This window comes from Cryptomeria japonica, chromosome 6 (assembly GCF_030272615.1).
Source record: "Cryptomeria japonica chromosome 6, Sugi_1.0, whole genome shotgun sequence".
Lineage (NCBI taxonomy): Eukaryota > Viridiplantae > Streptophyta > Pinopsida > Cupressales > Cupressaceae > Cryptomeria > Cryptomeria japonica.
The window spans coordinates 239460188-239476134 of record NC_081410.1 but is presented as its reverse complement, the minus strand read 5'-3'; the positions used below and the strand labels follow the sequence as shown (position 1 = coordinate 239476134).

Below are 15947 nucleotides of genomic sequence, written 5' to 3'. Positions count from 1 at the left end.
ATGAGCAATTTGTATTTTGGAAAATTGCCTATCTCCTAAAGAAAACAAATTATACTAGATAATCACATTATAAAATGTTTACATCTTTTGTGTATTGCTATATTTGTGATTTATACTAAGTTTAATATAAAATAAGAATGCGTGAAAAATTTATTATTGAATATAAAATATATGAACAAAATTAATATGCAATCACAATAACATTTTCATTAAACATACAATCAATTTAATAGTAAAAAACACAAATATATTAAATTTTATTCAATCAATATAAATTATAATATACAATGATTTTTTTTTGGACGATTGGTAAGGTTGTGCCAAGACTTCGAGTTCTTTCCATGTAGATTTAATGTTCAATTGTCACTAGCTGAATTCACCTAATGACTAGCTGGGTTGTTTGAGACTAGCTAAAAAAAAACTTCTTTAAGAGTCCTTAATCACTCAAATAGTAGCTAAAAAAACTTCTTTAAAGAGTCCTTAATCACAAAAATAGTAGCTAAAAAAAACTTCTTTAAAAAATCCCTACTCACTCAAATTACTATTTGACATGATACAAAATGTACCTTTGACTATAATATTAATTAATTAAAAAATATTTTATTTTAATTTTCTATTAATTAATAAATAAGGTCAAAACTGCATCATGCATAGAGAAAAGTCTTTTTAACTTGGCCATGCAATTAGTATTGATCATTTCATTTCATAATATTTATTTATCATTCTTGATATGAACTTCATCAAATCCCCCCTTCTACTATCGGGAAAAAATATTAGGTGCACGCAAATAACAACTTCCATATTTTTTTTTAATTAGAAAAGAGGGGATTTGGTGAAGTTCATATTTGGAATAAATAAATACTGTGAAATGAAATGAAATGATCAATACTAATTGGGGGCAAAATTAAAAAGACTTTTCTCTATACAATATAGATGATGCACTTTTGATTTTATTTATTTATTAATTAATAGAAAAATAAAATAATAATAATTTGAGTGATTAAAAAAAAAAATATGGAAGTTGTTATGCTGATTCACCTAATATTCCCGGTGGTCCTGGAGAAAGCCCGACAAAAGCAGTTTATTAGCGAGTTTTACAGATAGGCAAAGCTAGATAAATCTTTTTATAGTGATAAAAAGAACGTGGTTTTGAATTACAATTGACAAATAAATGTCGTCCGACGTGCGAATATAGTTGAGGCGTCGTAATATATTTTTCCTCTGAATTGTTTTCCATTTTTTGTGGGTGTCGGCAGGGAGACAAGGCATGCATTAACTAAGATTTGAACATGATGGCTTACGTAGTTGCACTTTTGCTTGAAATATGTGTTAGGGAGGGAAGAAGGGAATTTTGTTTCTGCGTGGAAGATGGCCGTGTCACTGGATTTGGAAGAGGCTCTGGGTAGAGCAAGCAATGCATGGGCCAGTGAAGACAATGCGTTTTCCACATCGTTCAGCAACCGCAGAAGCAGCGGCTTGAAGAATGACGAAGAGGCTCTCAAATGGGCTGCTCTTGAAAAGCTCCCAACTTATGATCGCCTTAGGAAGTCTGTTCTCAGTGAAGTTGCAGCAACTGGAAGTTTCAAATACCAGAATGTTGATGTCACAACACTTTCTACTGAAACGCGGAGGAAGTTCATTCAGAGAGTTCTGCAGGTCGCAGAAGTGGACAACGAGCACTTTATTTCGAAATTCATAGAAAGAATTGAGAGGTAAATAAAAACGCTACTTTTTTCCAGTCAAGATATTCAAAACAGGGTAAGGTGCTGATAATGATAATGGGTGTAATTACAGAGTGGGGATTCAATTGCCAACAATAGAAGTTCGGTTCGACCACCTGACTGCTGATGCGGATGTGCATGTTGGAGGAAGAGCTCTTCCTACTGTTATCAATTTTACTACAAACTTGGTTGAGGTAAACTGCTATGCTGGTTCTGTTTATTTGTTATTACTGGACTCTTAAAATGAGGAAAGGGGCTTCTGATTCTTTGGGTTCCTCGGTGTTCTGATGCATTGTAAATGTACACCTTTGTTTGTGGCGCAAAGAACCATATACTGGCCAACTTGCTAAATTATATATGATTGCATTAAAGTTTTACTAGTATTTGAGAAAAGGGAAGAAAGTAGGAACCAGGACCCCAAATCTGATGGTAGCTTGCCTGGTTATAGGATTCTGTTCACAGCCTCTTGCAGTGGGATGCGAATGCAATTGAATTTGAGGAACTTACAATTTAACCGCCTTCTAAAAATGTTGTTGTGCAGGGGTTTCTCAACTACCTGCACATATTGCGGTCTAAAAGGACAACTCTTACTATCCTTCATGACGTAAGTGGCATCATTAAGCCTTCACGGTAAGTTTATTCTATCATATCTGAATATGAATATGTGCAAAATATATAAATGGAGGACTACAGTTTTTAATTTTTCTTTTGTCTTGTAATTAACCTTTCATTGATCTATTCAGGATGATGCTTCTTCTTGGTCCACCTGGATCTGGGAAGACTACACTGCTAACAGCTTTGGCTGGAAGATCTGACCGCAATCTCAGGGTAGCTTGAAGTTCTACTTGTTTTATAGTACCTAAAGACAGTATTTGTTGTTGAGAGAAGTTGAGCTTGTTCATGCCTGTTGAAATGTTTGGATACAATTGTTGACTTTATTTGGCCCTACACCCCTAAGTTGATCTTGGTGACGACAACAAATTATTTCTTATAGTCTGTTTGTCATAAAGAAACGCTAATGTCATCACATGCATTACTACAGATGGCCGGAACTGTGACCTACAATGGACACTCGTTGACAGAATTTGTACCACAAAGAACATCCGCTTACATTAGCCAGCATGATTTGCACTATCCGGAAATGACTGTAAGAGAAACACTGGATTTCTCTGGCCAATGTCAAGGTGTCGGATCAAGATATGGTGAGTTCTTGTGCATGCATTGCTTTCAACTGCATTGTTTTCTCAATTTTGTGACCATACTGATATTTGTGTTGCTCACAGACCTACTGCAAGAACTTTCGCGACGTGAGAAGCAAGCAGGCATCAAACCAGATCCAGATGTAGACGTCTTTATGAAGGTAGGTACTTATCTCAGAGGGTTGTTTTTGATTAAGAGTTTCTCAATGAATTCTTTGCTTTATGATTTCTGCCACTTATTGCACACACTGAAAGCTGCACTGTGGCCACAGGAAACGGCAATTGAGGGCCAGAAGACCAGCCTTATCACAGACTATGTGTTGAAGGTTTGTTTTCAAAAATTCTATATTAAGAGGTACAAATTCTTCCAATATTTTGAATATTCAGATTATTCACCTAGTTAACTGGGCCCTTATGCGTTCTAGCTTTTGGGACTGGACATTTGTGCTGATACAATAATAGGAAATCAAATGCTTCGTGGAGTCTCTGGGGGTCAAAAGAAAAGAGTCACTACAGGTGAGATATCCAAGGAAAGTTCCTTGATGGCAAAGTTGATGCAATTAAATTTGAATATGCATTACTGAAACAATGCACTTTTGCGATTGTTATTGAACATTTCTTGCAGGGGAAATGCTAGTTGGTCGTCCAAAAGCTCTTTTTATGGATGAAATTTCAACAGGGTTGGACAGTGCTACAACTTTTCAGATAATCAAGTGTCTACGCCAAATAGTCCATGTCCTGGATGGCACAATGTTGATATCTCTTCTGCAACCTGCTCCTGAAACATATGAACTATTTGATGACATCCTCTTATTATCTGACGGAGAGATTGTGTATCAAGGACCTCGGGAATATGTGCTTGATTTTTTTGAGTCTATGGGTTTCAAATGCCCAGAGAGAAAAGGGGTTGCCGATTTCTTGCAGGAAGTACGTTTTTTGATTTAATATGCAGGACTTGGTGATATTTAGGTGGCAACTTCAAAGCATAAAGATTCAATTCATTTTCACACACGATATCGTACTTGGATGTAGGCTAAATGGCAAGTTCAAGTTTACTATTGACCTTAGGCACGAGGTCAAAATATAGGAGCATGAAACTTGAACATAATATGGGAAAAAATCTCCTTGTGGAATTCTGAAGATGGTCTCATATACCATATTTGTGCCTTGCTTGCTAGTGACCTAAAAAATAAACTTACCATTATTCTAGCTAGAATGGACCTTGTACTCGATTCTCTTTAATAAATTTGGCATAACACTGCCCTTTTTAATATTTATGTGTCAACAGTTATCAAATAATACGTCTGAATCATTTTTAGATAAGTTTTCTGTTATATCTCATTTATTAACTATGTTTTTGTGTTGAGCTGCTTGAATTTAATAGGTGACCTCAAAAAAGGATCAAGAGCAATATTGGGTGGATAGAAGTCAGCCATATCACTACATACCTGTCAAGGAATTTGCAGAGGCTTTCCGCTTATTTCATGTAGGCAAGCGTCTTACAGAAGAGTTATCTCATCCATATGACAGAACAATGAACCATCCTGCTGCTCTAACATCTACCAACTATGGTGTTAGTAGAATGAACATGCTCAAAGCTTGCTTCTCTCGAGAAGTGCTGCTTATGAAGAGAAACTCTTTTGTCTACATATTTAAAACAGGACAGGTGAGTCACTTGGATCCCAAATTTGGAGAGCTCAAGCATTCCTTATATTCATCTTATCAGAGAAAGGAGAATGAATCCTGACATACAGATAATACAGATTGCAGTTGTTGGGTCAATCACAATGACTCTTTTTTTGCGCACGGAAATGCACCAACGGAACATTACAGATGGAAATCTCTACATGGGAGCTATGTTCTTTGGTCTAGTCCATATGATGTTTAATGGCTTTCCAGAAATGTCAATGATGGTTGGCCGCCTTCCAGTTTTCTACAAGCAAAGAGACCTCCTATTCTATCCAGCTTGGGCCTATACATTACCAACATGGATAGTGAAGATCCCAATATCTTTTCTAGAAGCTTTGATTTTTGCTTCCATTACATACTATGTTATTGGCTTTGCACCAGAAGCTGAGAGGTAATTCTTGTAGATCTGTATTTTTATTTCATAGGTAATGTTGGATGCATAGGAATCTTACCGATCCACTTACAAGAGGTTTGATATTTCTTTGTGAATAAGATTGCTTCATAGATACGAGAAGAAGAATAAGAAAGATAATGATTTAAATCATAAGGATTACTTTATAGATCACTCACTACTTTCATAATACTTTATTCAAGTGATTCTTTCACCACTAACATTTCATCCATAGTTAAGCGACGTAGACAGAATCATTAGATCTCTGAATTACTTAAGCTTATCCACTTATATGTTTGTGTTTTCCTTAATCCTGACAGAGCACTAAGTACATCTATCTTCATAATGATTTCAAGAACTGTATAGAACCAAAAGTGGCCTGAAACAATGGCAGATAATTTGCAAGCGTGCAATCTATTTTTTGTAGCCTAATTCTACTCTTGCATCTACCTACTTTCTACCAATTTCCATGAGCATGTGACCCCTGCCCTTATTTGTTAGAAGTTAAGTTACACATAAAAAAAAAAGATCTATGCTATCCCATGTGTAGCTAATAGTTATGATATTTAGTAGTTTACCTTGTACTTAATAACATTCTTTTCTGTCATCTGGTATCTAATCAAAATTGTATCGCCCAAAATGGGTGGTATTGGGATTTTGTAACTCTTTCATATTAATTCCCCTTGAGTTACATAATTAGCTACATGTAAAATGAACAGAGAGACCTATAAGATTTTCAACTCTTCAATCTTTTATATTGATGCGAACATAGTTCAGTTTGTTAGGTAGAGATGTGGACTCTGTCTCGACCCTTAGTAGATTCTTTTTACAAATTATCATCTGCTAAATCTTATCAAAACATATTAGAGACTTGAACTCTTGAGTGTCCTAGTTTTTCCAACTATCATCTTAGTGCAAACTTATTTCCCTCTATGCTGTCCGTAAGCATTTTCATTTCCTTGGAGAAAACAATTTAACTTTTTTCCCCTAACACATCATTTACAATAAGTGAATTAACTTGTAGGAACCTGTCAGCTAAAGGATCTTTGTATTGCAAACTAGGAAGGTAGATGAGTGGTGATTTGAATTCATAACAAAGCCCTTAGCAAATTGCTGTGAGAATTAAATATTAACTTCATTGAATTGAGAGTCTCCTTGAACAATTACAATGGGCCAAAAACTTCACAAAGATTGCTTGTCTTGGAATGCAATCAAGTTTTCACATGGCTTGCTGATGTAAGATAAACATCTTACAAAACTAACCATGTTAATGATATTTTAGTTTTAGCATGTAACAACAGCCCCTTGGTTGCTACCAATTTTTTTATTTATTTATTTTATTCTCAATTTGTATCAACTTAATTGTCCAAGTATCTTGGTTCTAGCATAGAAGTGTCAACTTCATTATTTCTTCTATCACCGTGGTGGTGACAACTCTTGTAATGTCCCCTTTTTGGGACATTAGAAGTCTATTAAATAATTTAAATTTAAGTCGTCAAATTATGTCAAATTTAGTGATGACTTAATTTAATCATTTAATAAAGTAATAAAATGACTTTAATAGAGCTTAGTGTGAGTTAATAAAGTCATTTTAAAGGGGTTAATAAAGAGACAAGAAAAGAATTCCAAGAGACAGGCAGAGGATATGCGAAGAGTCACAGAGATGTGCTATTTAAGATCATGGAGAGGCTCGTTTGTTATGCTTGGTTTATGCTTTGTTATTGTTCTCTCTTGGAGAGTTATGGGAAGCTTTGGTTTTCAGCTGGTTTGAGGATGGAAACCCTTGAGTTGGGACATAGTGGACAAAAACCCATTGTCTGTTGGAGATATCACTCAGGTGTTTCACTTTGTGCTTCAAATTCATTTTGCTGGTTATCCAATCCGACTGTAAGTTTTGTGGCTACGATTGGATATTTTTTGTTGTTAATCATCTGAGGATTTTAAGGCAATATCAATATGTAATTTTCAGGTCTTTGATCTAAACTGTTATTATATGATTTACGTTGGAATTTGTTGCAAGTTATTGAATGAATAGAAATCAGTTGCATGCAAATTGTTTGTTAAAATTTTTGTGGAACATCTGGTAAAAATCTAGAGTAGATATTTTTAGGGGGATATTTCAGTGGTATCAGAGCTAGTTTTCCTACCATCCTGTGAGAATTCACAAGTGACAGAAAGGTGCAGCTTGGCTCCCTGGTCGGGTTTAATGATCAAAATTAATAAAATTTGTAAATCTTCTTCAGGACAAATTTAAGGAATTGTGAATTAGAGATATATTTTGTTGAATAAAAGATGATTAAAGCTATGGTTGAAGTTGAGTATTGATTTCTACTCATAAGAAGAAATTGAGGAGTTAAGAATCTTCTTCAGGTTCCGGTTGATAGAAATATATAATTGGAATTCTTTGCTTCATTGTTGCAGGGGCCTTGATTTAAGTCGTGGCTATTCACATCTTGGCTGTCGATTTTTCCTTCCAGCGTGGATTGTGGAAGGAGATCTTTTACTGCTTATGTGTTGAGTATTAACTTAGGTGTGAATTTAGTTGAAAGGTCGAATTGATGATGGTCATTTCTTTCTTCAGTTGGTTGTAAATATATGTTTCTATTCATTCATCCGAGACAATTAAGCGAGGAGTTTTGAGTGTACGGTCACGCTGCCATTGTATATTTGTTGGGAAAAAAAAAAGATGTCGAGAAGAGTTTATTGGTGATGTGCCATGGGATTTCTTCTGAATTGTGAAACATTCTTTGGATTCGTGAGCTGTAATTACGGGTGCTGGCATGAATAATGGTGGCACATTATATCTGTGGGTGATTTCTTTGACACCTTGCGCACTTGGTACCTGAAATGTTCGGGTGAAGATGGTATCGGGGATAAATATTATTCATTAATAAAGAATCAATTTCTCTTTGAGCACAATTCTTTCTCCTCTTGGTGTAGGAAGATGGAGCAATTCTTCATATTCCAGCCGTGAACAGTGTGGCATTCTAAGCATTTAGAAGTTACGAGAGCATTTCAAAGGGGTTTCTGCATAATAAGAGACTTGCAAAAATCATGTTATTCAGGAGAATTCTTGCGATAGCTATGGGAGGCGAATTTGTAAAATTCATATCGCAGGTCTTTATCTCATCACGCGAAACCTACATATGAGCGCAAGTCTTGGCTTTACCTGGTGTAAGCTCCTCATCTTTGTCATGAATCCATCATAGCTCACAAGATTATTCTTTTGGAGCGATATGACATAATTCTCCTACCTAGTGGAGACTATTTCTGAAGTTCATGGAACTTTAAGCTTGGTCGCAGGTTCTTGCTCTAGGATGTGAGAATAGTTGATGCTTTGGCAAATTGTAGAACAGTGTTTATTGGGCCAACCATACATCACTCCTGAGCATTCACCAGCGTATGCCTTCTCACCTTTCAGTGTTGGATGCGTCTGAGAACATGTTCGTTTCCTTGTTGAGCAGTCACCTTGCGAAGAGTTGCATATAGCTTTGACTCCTGTAGTGACTACCTTAAATCAACATAAGTGGCTAAGGAATCTAGATGATGCGATTAAGATGGTGGTTACTTCTTTCTTATCGGAGATCATGAGGATTATAACACCCCTAGTACCTTATGTGAAGATGATGATACAATGAAAGAGGTTCTACAGCTGATTGTAGAGAGTCTACAAGGGTTACGAGATGTCAAAGCTCCTACCTTTGGCAAGAGGGCTAAAATTTTAGAAATTATGGCAAGGACTAGATCATTCATCCTTATGTTGGATCTTCAATGTGATAAGATGATTCTTCAAATGTTTCATTGTTTCATTGCTGAAATCAGGAAACATCATCCAAATAAGGGGAAGACAGATATGTTCAACATCATGTCCATGATCCTAGATGAAAATGATGATGTTTGTAAGTAGTTGCAGTCTAATTTGTTAGACATTTGGAGAAGAGAACTGCATGTTTCAACTGCAGCCTACGATCTCTCAAGAAGTTTGGTTGAACAGAAAATTGAGAAATTCAAGGAAGTATTGACTAAAGAGGAGCTAAGTTCATTGGGTTTTCAGATTTCAGGATTTCCAAAAAAGAGCAAGAACCAAATGAGAAGAGAACATATTTGTTTCACATGTCATGAGGCTTGGACACTTGATCACATTTGTGGAAATAATAAGGAAATAAATTTATCACAGCAAAGTGGGGATGCGGACAAAGTTACAGATGAGGAGGGGATCATGACTCACAAGGAGCAGGATAAAACTACAGATTTGAATACACCTGATACTGTGCATAATGAAAATAAGAGGGAAAATGACTTCCAATCAAACAAGGTTGATATAATGGAGGGCGAGTCAATCACTACAAGTGAGGGGTATTCAAAAACTCTTTATTGGTGATTTGCAGATCCACATCGATAGAACATGTGAAGAGAAAAACTTCTCTGATGAATTCATAAATGACCATAAAGTTATCCCATTAGCGCCACATGAAGATTGCATGATATCATCTAGAAAGTCAACTAAGAGTGATGGAGATAATGATCTTTCAGTTAAGAACAAATCAGAAGATGAAATGTGTGACAGCTCATGTACCTTTGATGAATTTGAACAAAAGCCTTTAGCAATGCAAGATTTGAAAGATAGATTATTGGTCACAGAGGAGAGAGTTATGCAAATTTTAACAAGGGTAGATGAATTTCATAAATATATTAAGGATCTTACTTGGGAAACTCGAATTGAGGAGAGACACAAGGGAGTTGCAAGTGGAGTTACCAATACTCAATTGCACAAAATCAAAGAAGCATTCGAAAAGATGAAATCAAACTACTTGCAGCTATTAATGGATAGGGATCTTGCTATTAAATTTGCTGAAGGCAAGGATAAAGAGGTTGATGATCTTTGTTACCAGCTAAGTGTAGCTCATTTTTCTCTATACAAATCAGGAAATCAGATGTCTGTTATAACTACAACCAAGGAAGAAGAAGTTGGTTAAGGGAGATGGAAATCAAACAAATAGCATAAGGTATTGAAAAACTCCTTAAGGAGGAAATGGGGCATAATGATTCTAGCATTTTACATACTAAGAAGACTCACAATACGGATGAAAGGATTGAAGAGCTCCACCTGGGAACACCTTGCAACCTTGTGACATCGTTTGAGGAAGATTCATTTAAGACACCACCAATTTTGAACATTTGGGAAGGACATGTGGCAAGTCAAGATTTGGTGATTTGTGATGAATCCAAAAAATGTATAGAGGAGCCTAAATTTCTGATTTGGGGCAGCAGAATTTTAGCTTCCCATTCACATGAATTAACAGCCCTTACTCATGGAAAACATAATGAAGAGGGGTCTACAAGTGTTGGTACCCGAAGTGCAAGTATTGGCCATAACATTTTCAGTAAAGAGGTGCTTGAAAGGGTTGAAAATATGAAACAAGAGTATGGTAGCAATTCTGATTTTGGTAATGGCAGTTATATTTCTTTACACCATTGTGAGGTCACAACATTTTCACACCAGGATGATGATAAGCAGGGCTTTACCAGTTCGGAAGTTTCACTTAATGGTGATCAATTCATTGGTGTAGAAGTTGATTTTATTGATGACAATTGTAGTGAACCAGACTTTCGAGAGTTATCAGTGTTGGACAGTGAAGGCATACACACCTCATTCTTGAGACTGTCATCTATTCCTCTTGATAGGACGGCGATATTTTTGTTGCTTGGCGACTTCATACTCTTTGATTTCTTATGGTCTGGTGGCTGTCCTAGTTGGAATCATGTCGCACTTCCTATTTCTGCATTGAATACTCCAGCGATTCAGTGGTATGGGAGTGCCGAGGGGTGTTTCTTTTGGATAGAGATGGAGTGTGGAAGGTTTTTCTTTGATTGGCATTGGTTTGGTGTCATGTTTGAAAACATTTATGTTGCTGATCAGAATTATGGCAGCGTGGTTTGGTATCCTTTCGTGATGGTTTATTGGCATATGGGGGTTCATCTTCGTATTGTCTTGTTGTCCTTCATGCATGGTTGGTTACCTTAGGGTGGTTGGTTGACAAACTCCTTCATCACTTACAACAATTGACACTCATCCGGTGACTTATGATGGTTGATTATTGATTTAGGGTTGTCATTGATGGCAACTCTTCATGAGATTCCTATCCGGTAATCATAGACTTTGATTTCCGGAAGAGGATGTCAATCGGTAGCTAGTTAACCAGTATCTCAAGAAGAACATAACAGTTTTGGTCTGGATGCTTTCCAGTGATTGCGGTGTTGTGAATCGTGTAAGGATTGATTGAGCCGACATAGAGACATCATTTTATTGTTGTTTTAGTGATCCGCATTTATCCTTTGTGATCCGGTCAAGCCGACATGAGACTACATGTTACACTAGCAGGCCAACATGGTAAATGACCTATTTTGTGATTGCGGATATATAAGACTGGTGTAGATGATCTTTTTGGAGGATGACATGATTGTATGCGAGCTAGTGGTGATCGAGAATCCGTTTTGGCGTAGTTTCACGTGTGCATTCTTGATCCGGTAGTTGACTGAGACAGTGAACAGGGCAGAATAGAGCAGAACAACAGAGGTGATCCAATCAGTATATTTGGCACTTAACCGGAACTCATCCAAGCATTGTAGATGCTATTTTGGAGTTCATTTTGCTGTAATTCATCATTGTAATTAATCAGTAAGGCAGTGAGCCTTCTGGGGTTGTAGCCCTTATTGTATTTGAGTAGTGAGCTTTAGGCAGTGTGCCTGAATGCTTGTGCATTCCCCATATTGTATTATTGTTTTGCTACTGGCCATAGTGGAATAATATTGTAGGTTCAAATCCCACTGTGGTTTTTCCCATTTGGGTTTCCACGTAAAAATCCGGTTTTATGATTTTGTGGTTGATTGTTTTATGTTTCTACATTTCAGTTTCAAGTGTATGCTTCTGGTGGTTTAAAGTTAAGTCTGAAAATTTGCTAACCGGTAGATCACTGATTCACCCCCCCCTCTCAGTGATCCCTGACTCCAACAGGTTGGTTACCTCAGGGTGGTTGGTTGACAAACTCCTTCATCTCTTACAACAAGTTCTACAGATTGGTATGGGATCTGGGCACTAACATATTTGGTGCATTGTCTCTTGTGGACCAAGATATGCTGCTTCACCTTGGGTATGCGGATGTTTTAATCAGTATGGTGCAACGGATTAGGAGTGGTATTGGTATGCAAATTCATGATTGCTTGAGGACAAGAAATCTTTAAGGAGGGAGGACTGTAATGTCCCCTTTTTGGGACATTAGAAGTCTATTAAATAATTTAAATTTAAGTTGTCAAATTATGTCATATTTAATGACGACTTAATTTAATTATTTAATAAAGTAATAAAATGACCTAATGGAGCTTAGTGTGAGTTAATAAAGCTATTTTAAAGGGGTTAATAAAGAGACACAGGAAAAGAATTGCAAGAGACAGGTAAAGGATATGTGAAGAGTCATAGAGATGTGCTATTTAAGATCATGGAGAGGCTCATTTGTTATGCCTGGTTTATGCTTTGTTATTGTTCTCTCTTGGAGAGTTCTGGGAAGCTTTGGCTTTCAGCTGGTTTGAGGACGGAAACCCATTGTCTATTGGAGATATCACTCAGGTGTCTCACTTTTTGCTTCGAATTCATTTTGTTGGTTATCTAATCCGACTGTAAGTTCTGTGGCTACAATTGGATATTTTCTGTTGTTAATCATCTGAAGATTTAAGGCAATATCCATATGTAATTTTCAGGTCTTTGTTCTAAACTGCTATTATATGATTTACATTGGAATTTGTTGCAAGTTATTGAATGAATAGAAATCAGTTGCATGCAAATTGTTTGTTAAAATTTATGTGGAACATTTGGTAAAAATCTGGAGTAAATATCCTTAGGCACCAACACTTATGCTTACATTCAAAGGTGGTAAACTCCATAGGTTAGGGTCACCCCTAGACCTAGACCTATGCCTTGAGGATTCATTCCTGATGACCTTGCTTCATATTACACCCTTGAATGTTAGAGGAAGTCCATTCTCTCCTCTTGTATGAGATCTTTAATCTCTCTTTAAACCTTGACTATTAATTAAGGGCAGTCTATTAACTCAGTCCTATTACAATAGAAGATAACCATTGGCCATCAGGAAGTGTACAAACATACACAATTTCACAGGGTTCATATACTTCCATATTTTCTTGATTTTATAGAGTGTGATTCGAGTGCCCATCACATATACACAAAGTGATTGGCTCATACATATCCCACACACAGAGTGACTAGCTCTAGCATACATCGCATATATATAGTGACTAGCTCCGACATACATCACATATGCACAATGATTAGCTCTAGCGTATGTCACATATACATAGTGACTAGCTCTAGTATACATGATATACATAATGACTAGCTCCAACGTGCATTACATATACATAGTGATAAGCTCTAGCTTATGTCATAGACTAATGACTAGCTCCAGTATATGTCACATGCATGTTGACTAGCTCCTGTGTATGTCATATACATAACGACTAACATATACATAGTGAGAGATTGACACATCCACAATGGATAACTATCACTTGCCTATGGTGCATCCCAAAAAGAAAAGGAATGTCAATGCACTGTGCACTACACTATGGGTCACATTCTTTTCCTCAAACTTCCTCAGCAAGGAGCAAGTGGGAACAAGATTCGATGTAACCCATACTACATCAACTGTCCATCCTCGTTCCAACAAGGCCAAGTATACCATTTCCACATCAAGATATGCCAAAACTATCCTATGAAGTTGGTCCAATTATTACCTACCTATTCTTCATTAGAAACCCTCTTGCATGTAGTCCATCAGACAACTAAGAAAACAAGGACATCCATCACCAACATACCACTAGCCCCAAGGCCCACATGCTCCTAGCAAAATTCGTCTTGTTGTCTAAGTGGTGTTGATGTGTTTTTTTATGCACTTCAAACACAAAATAAAATACCAAGGTATCTTATCCTCTCTTGAATAAAGTCTCTCAAATGCTATGCTTCGCGATCAAATGAGACAACTCCAAGGTTTCTACTGTCAAAACTTGACTCCTGGATAAGCTCAATGGTTGATGTGATTGTTAGTAATCCAAGGTGACTTACATTGAATACTTGAATGTTGAACGTTTGGATGTTGCTGGAACTTGGATTCTAACTATTTTCTTGGAAAATAAAATGGCAAAAGAGATAGGGTTTAGGGATTCTAGATTAATCCTAAGAATTTGAGAACAATGAACAATCTTTGGTGAAACTCGACTAAGCCTTGCTTTGACATGCAAAGCAACAACTGTGCAAAACTTAATGCGATCTTCTAAGGAAAGCGGGGATGTTCAAATCACTATCAACAACAAGGATACCATCAAGGTGATGCATATCAAGGTACGAATAGCAATTGAAGTTAAGCTCATTTAAGGATTCCAGTTGACCACACAAGGCAAACTTACAATCAGCAAATTGCTAGTGGTATGGATAAATGAATTTCACCATTTATCATTCACAATTCCTACCATTCATCTAATCAACATGAAAGCAAATGAATTGAGAAGTAGAGACCATGCAACTTGTTGAAATGACACATTAATTCACCATAGCTTCAATGAAATCATATTCTCTTTACAACAAGATTTTGGCAACAATCTTTGCCTTCTCCTAATCTAACTTCTATTTCTAATTGTTTGGCTACTATCTATCTTCTATTACTCTACTATTGTTAAATTGCTATTATTCTATTAACCCTTTACAAATGAGAGGTTTGAGCCTTTTATAGTGCTCTCAATACAATTCAATGGCTCAAATTGATTCACAATCAATGGCCAAGATTACAAGATGGAAACCTTAATCAGGGTTTGTTAATACAACTCTCTCTGACCAATGATAAAATTACACTTAGGTTCAATATTGAATGTGAACCAATGAAATATGAGGGTAGGTAGCTCGAAGTTTGTGCCTCTATAGAATGAGTTAGGTGCATTGCATCCAAACATGCTAATGTGGAACTCCTCTGCTTGGTGGAATGATGATTAGGATGACACCTCAACTTGCACTTGTAGACTTGATAGATTATCATGAATGAGTATTGAGTAATATGTCTTGATACTCAACATTATTCAATTTGCTCAATGTGATGATGATGGTTGATCTTCCCTTATTCATGATCTTAATCTTGTCATTCCTTGGTGTCATTCTTGACTTCATATTGTGGAATTCTTGATTTCTCATCATCTCCTTGTAGTGTGAACCTTGATCTTGTTGCTGAAACTAAGTCCTTCATGGTAATGTTGTTTGTCTCCATCTTGACATTTAATGAACCCTTGAACGTGATGAACTCTTCACAATGTTGATTTGCCTTGGTATGATTGTATAGTCTTTCCATTATACTTTGGAGTCTTGACTTCTTTATGTTGTAGCAATCTTGCAAGAACAAGAAAAATTCCTTTAAGAATAATTACAAATGAGGAGCAATACTTGAAAACTTCTAAAGAATGTATATATAACTGCTCTCACTACTCTTGGAAATGACTATCTTAGGTCTGATTTATGAATTAAGCTCGCATCTCTGATTTCCAAGTTATTTTCAGATCTGATGTTATGTGAATTTTCACACAATTCTGCCCAGGCTGCCCTCAAATTGGACTGAAAACCTCTCAAACTAGGACAAAGATTCCTCCAATCAAGTTCGCCTTTCTTGAAAGTGTATTTTGATCAATGAAATGATCAAATTCTGTCGTCAAAATCGCTGATCTCTTTTGTCAAATTGCTGTTTTGATGATGAAAATTGCCCTTCAAAAGTGTATTTCGCTGTGCTTTGAAGATAAAAATCGCTGGTGTTTTTGAAATGCAGATCTGATTTTGCTTGAATGATGTTTTGATGTGTGACAAAATGAATTACAAACCCCTTATATAGGCGCTAAGGA

At 36.5% G+C, this 15947-nt stretch overlaps 1 protein-coding gene across 1 annotated transcript in view; it reads left to right on the top strand.

The window, feature by feature from the left end:
- Positions 1–1136: 1136 nt before the first annotated feature.
- The window catches only part of LOC131077320 (pleiotropic drug resistance protein 1), a 59018-nt gene continuing 44207 nt past the window's right edge, over positions 1137–15947 (top strand). The window contains exons 1-11 of the mRNA XM_058014792.2: positions 1137–1712; positions 1795–1915; positions 2263–2351; positions 2465–2549; positions 2764–2923; positions 3005–3081; positions 3193–3246; positions 3346–3436; positions 3546–3847; positions 4305–4586; positions 4684–5000. Coding sequence (XP_057870775.1) covers positions 1369–1712; positions 1795–1915; positions 2263–2351; positions 2465–2549; positions 2764–2923; positions 3005–3081; positions 3193–3246; positions 3346–3436; positions 3546–3847; positions 4305–4586; positions 4684–5000 — 1922 coding nt within the window. The 5' untranslated portion in view covers positions 1137–1368. The remainder of the gene's footprint in view (positions 1713–1794; positions 1916–2262; positions 2352–2464; positions 2550–2763; positions 2924–3004; positions 3082–3192; positions 3247–3345; positions 3437–3545; positions 3848–4304; positions 4587–4683; positions 5001–15947) is intronic.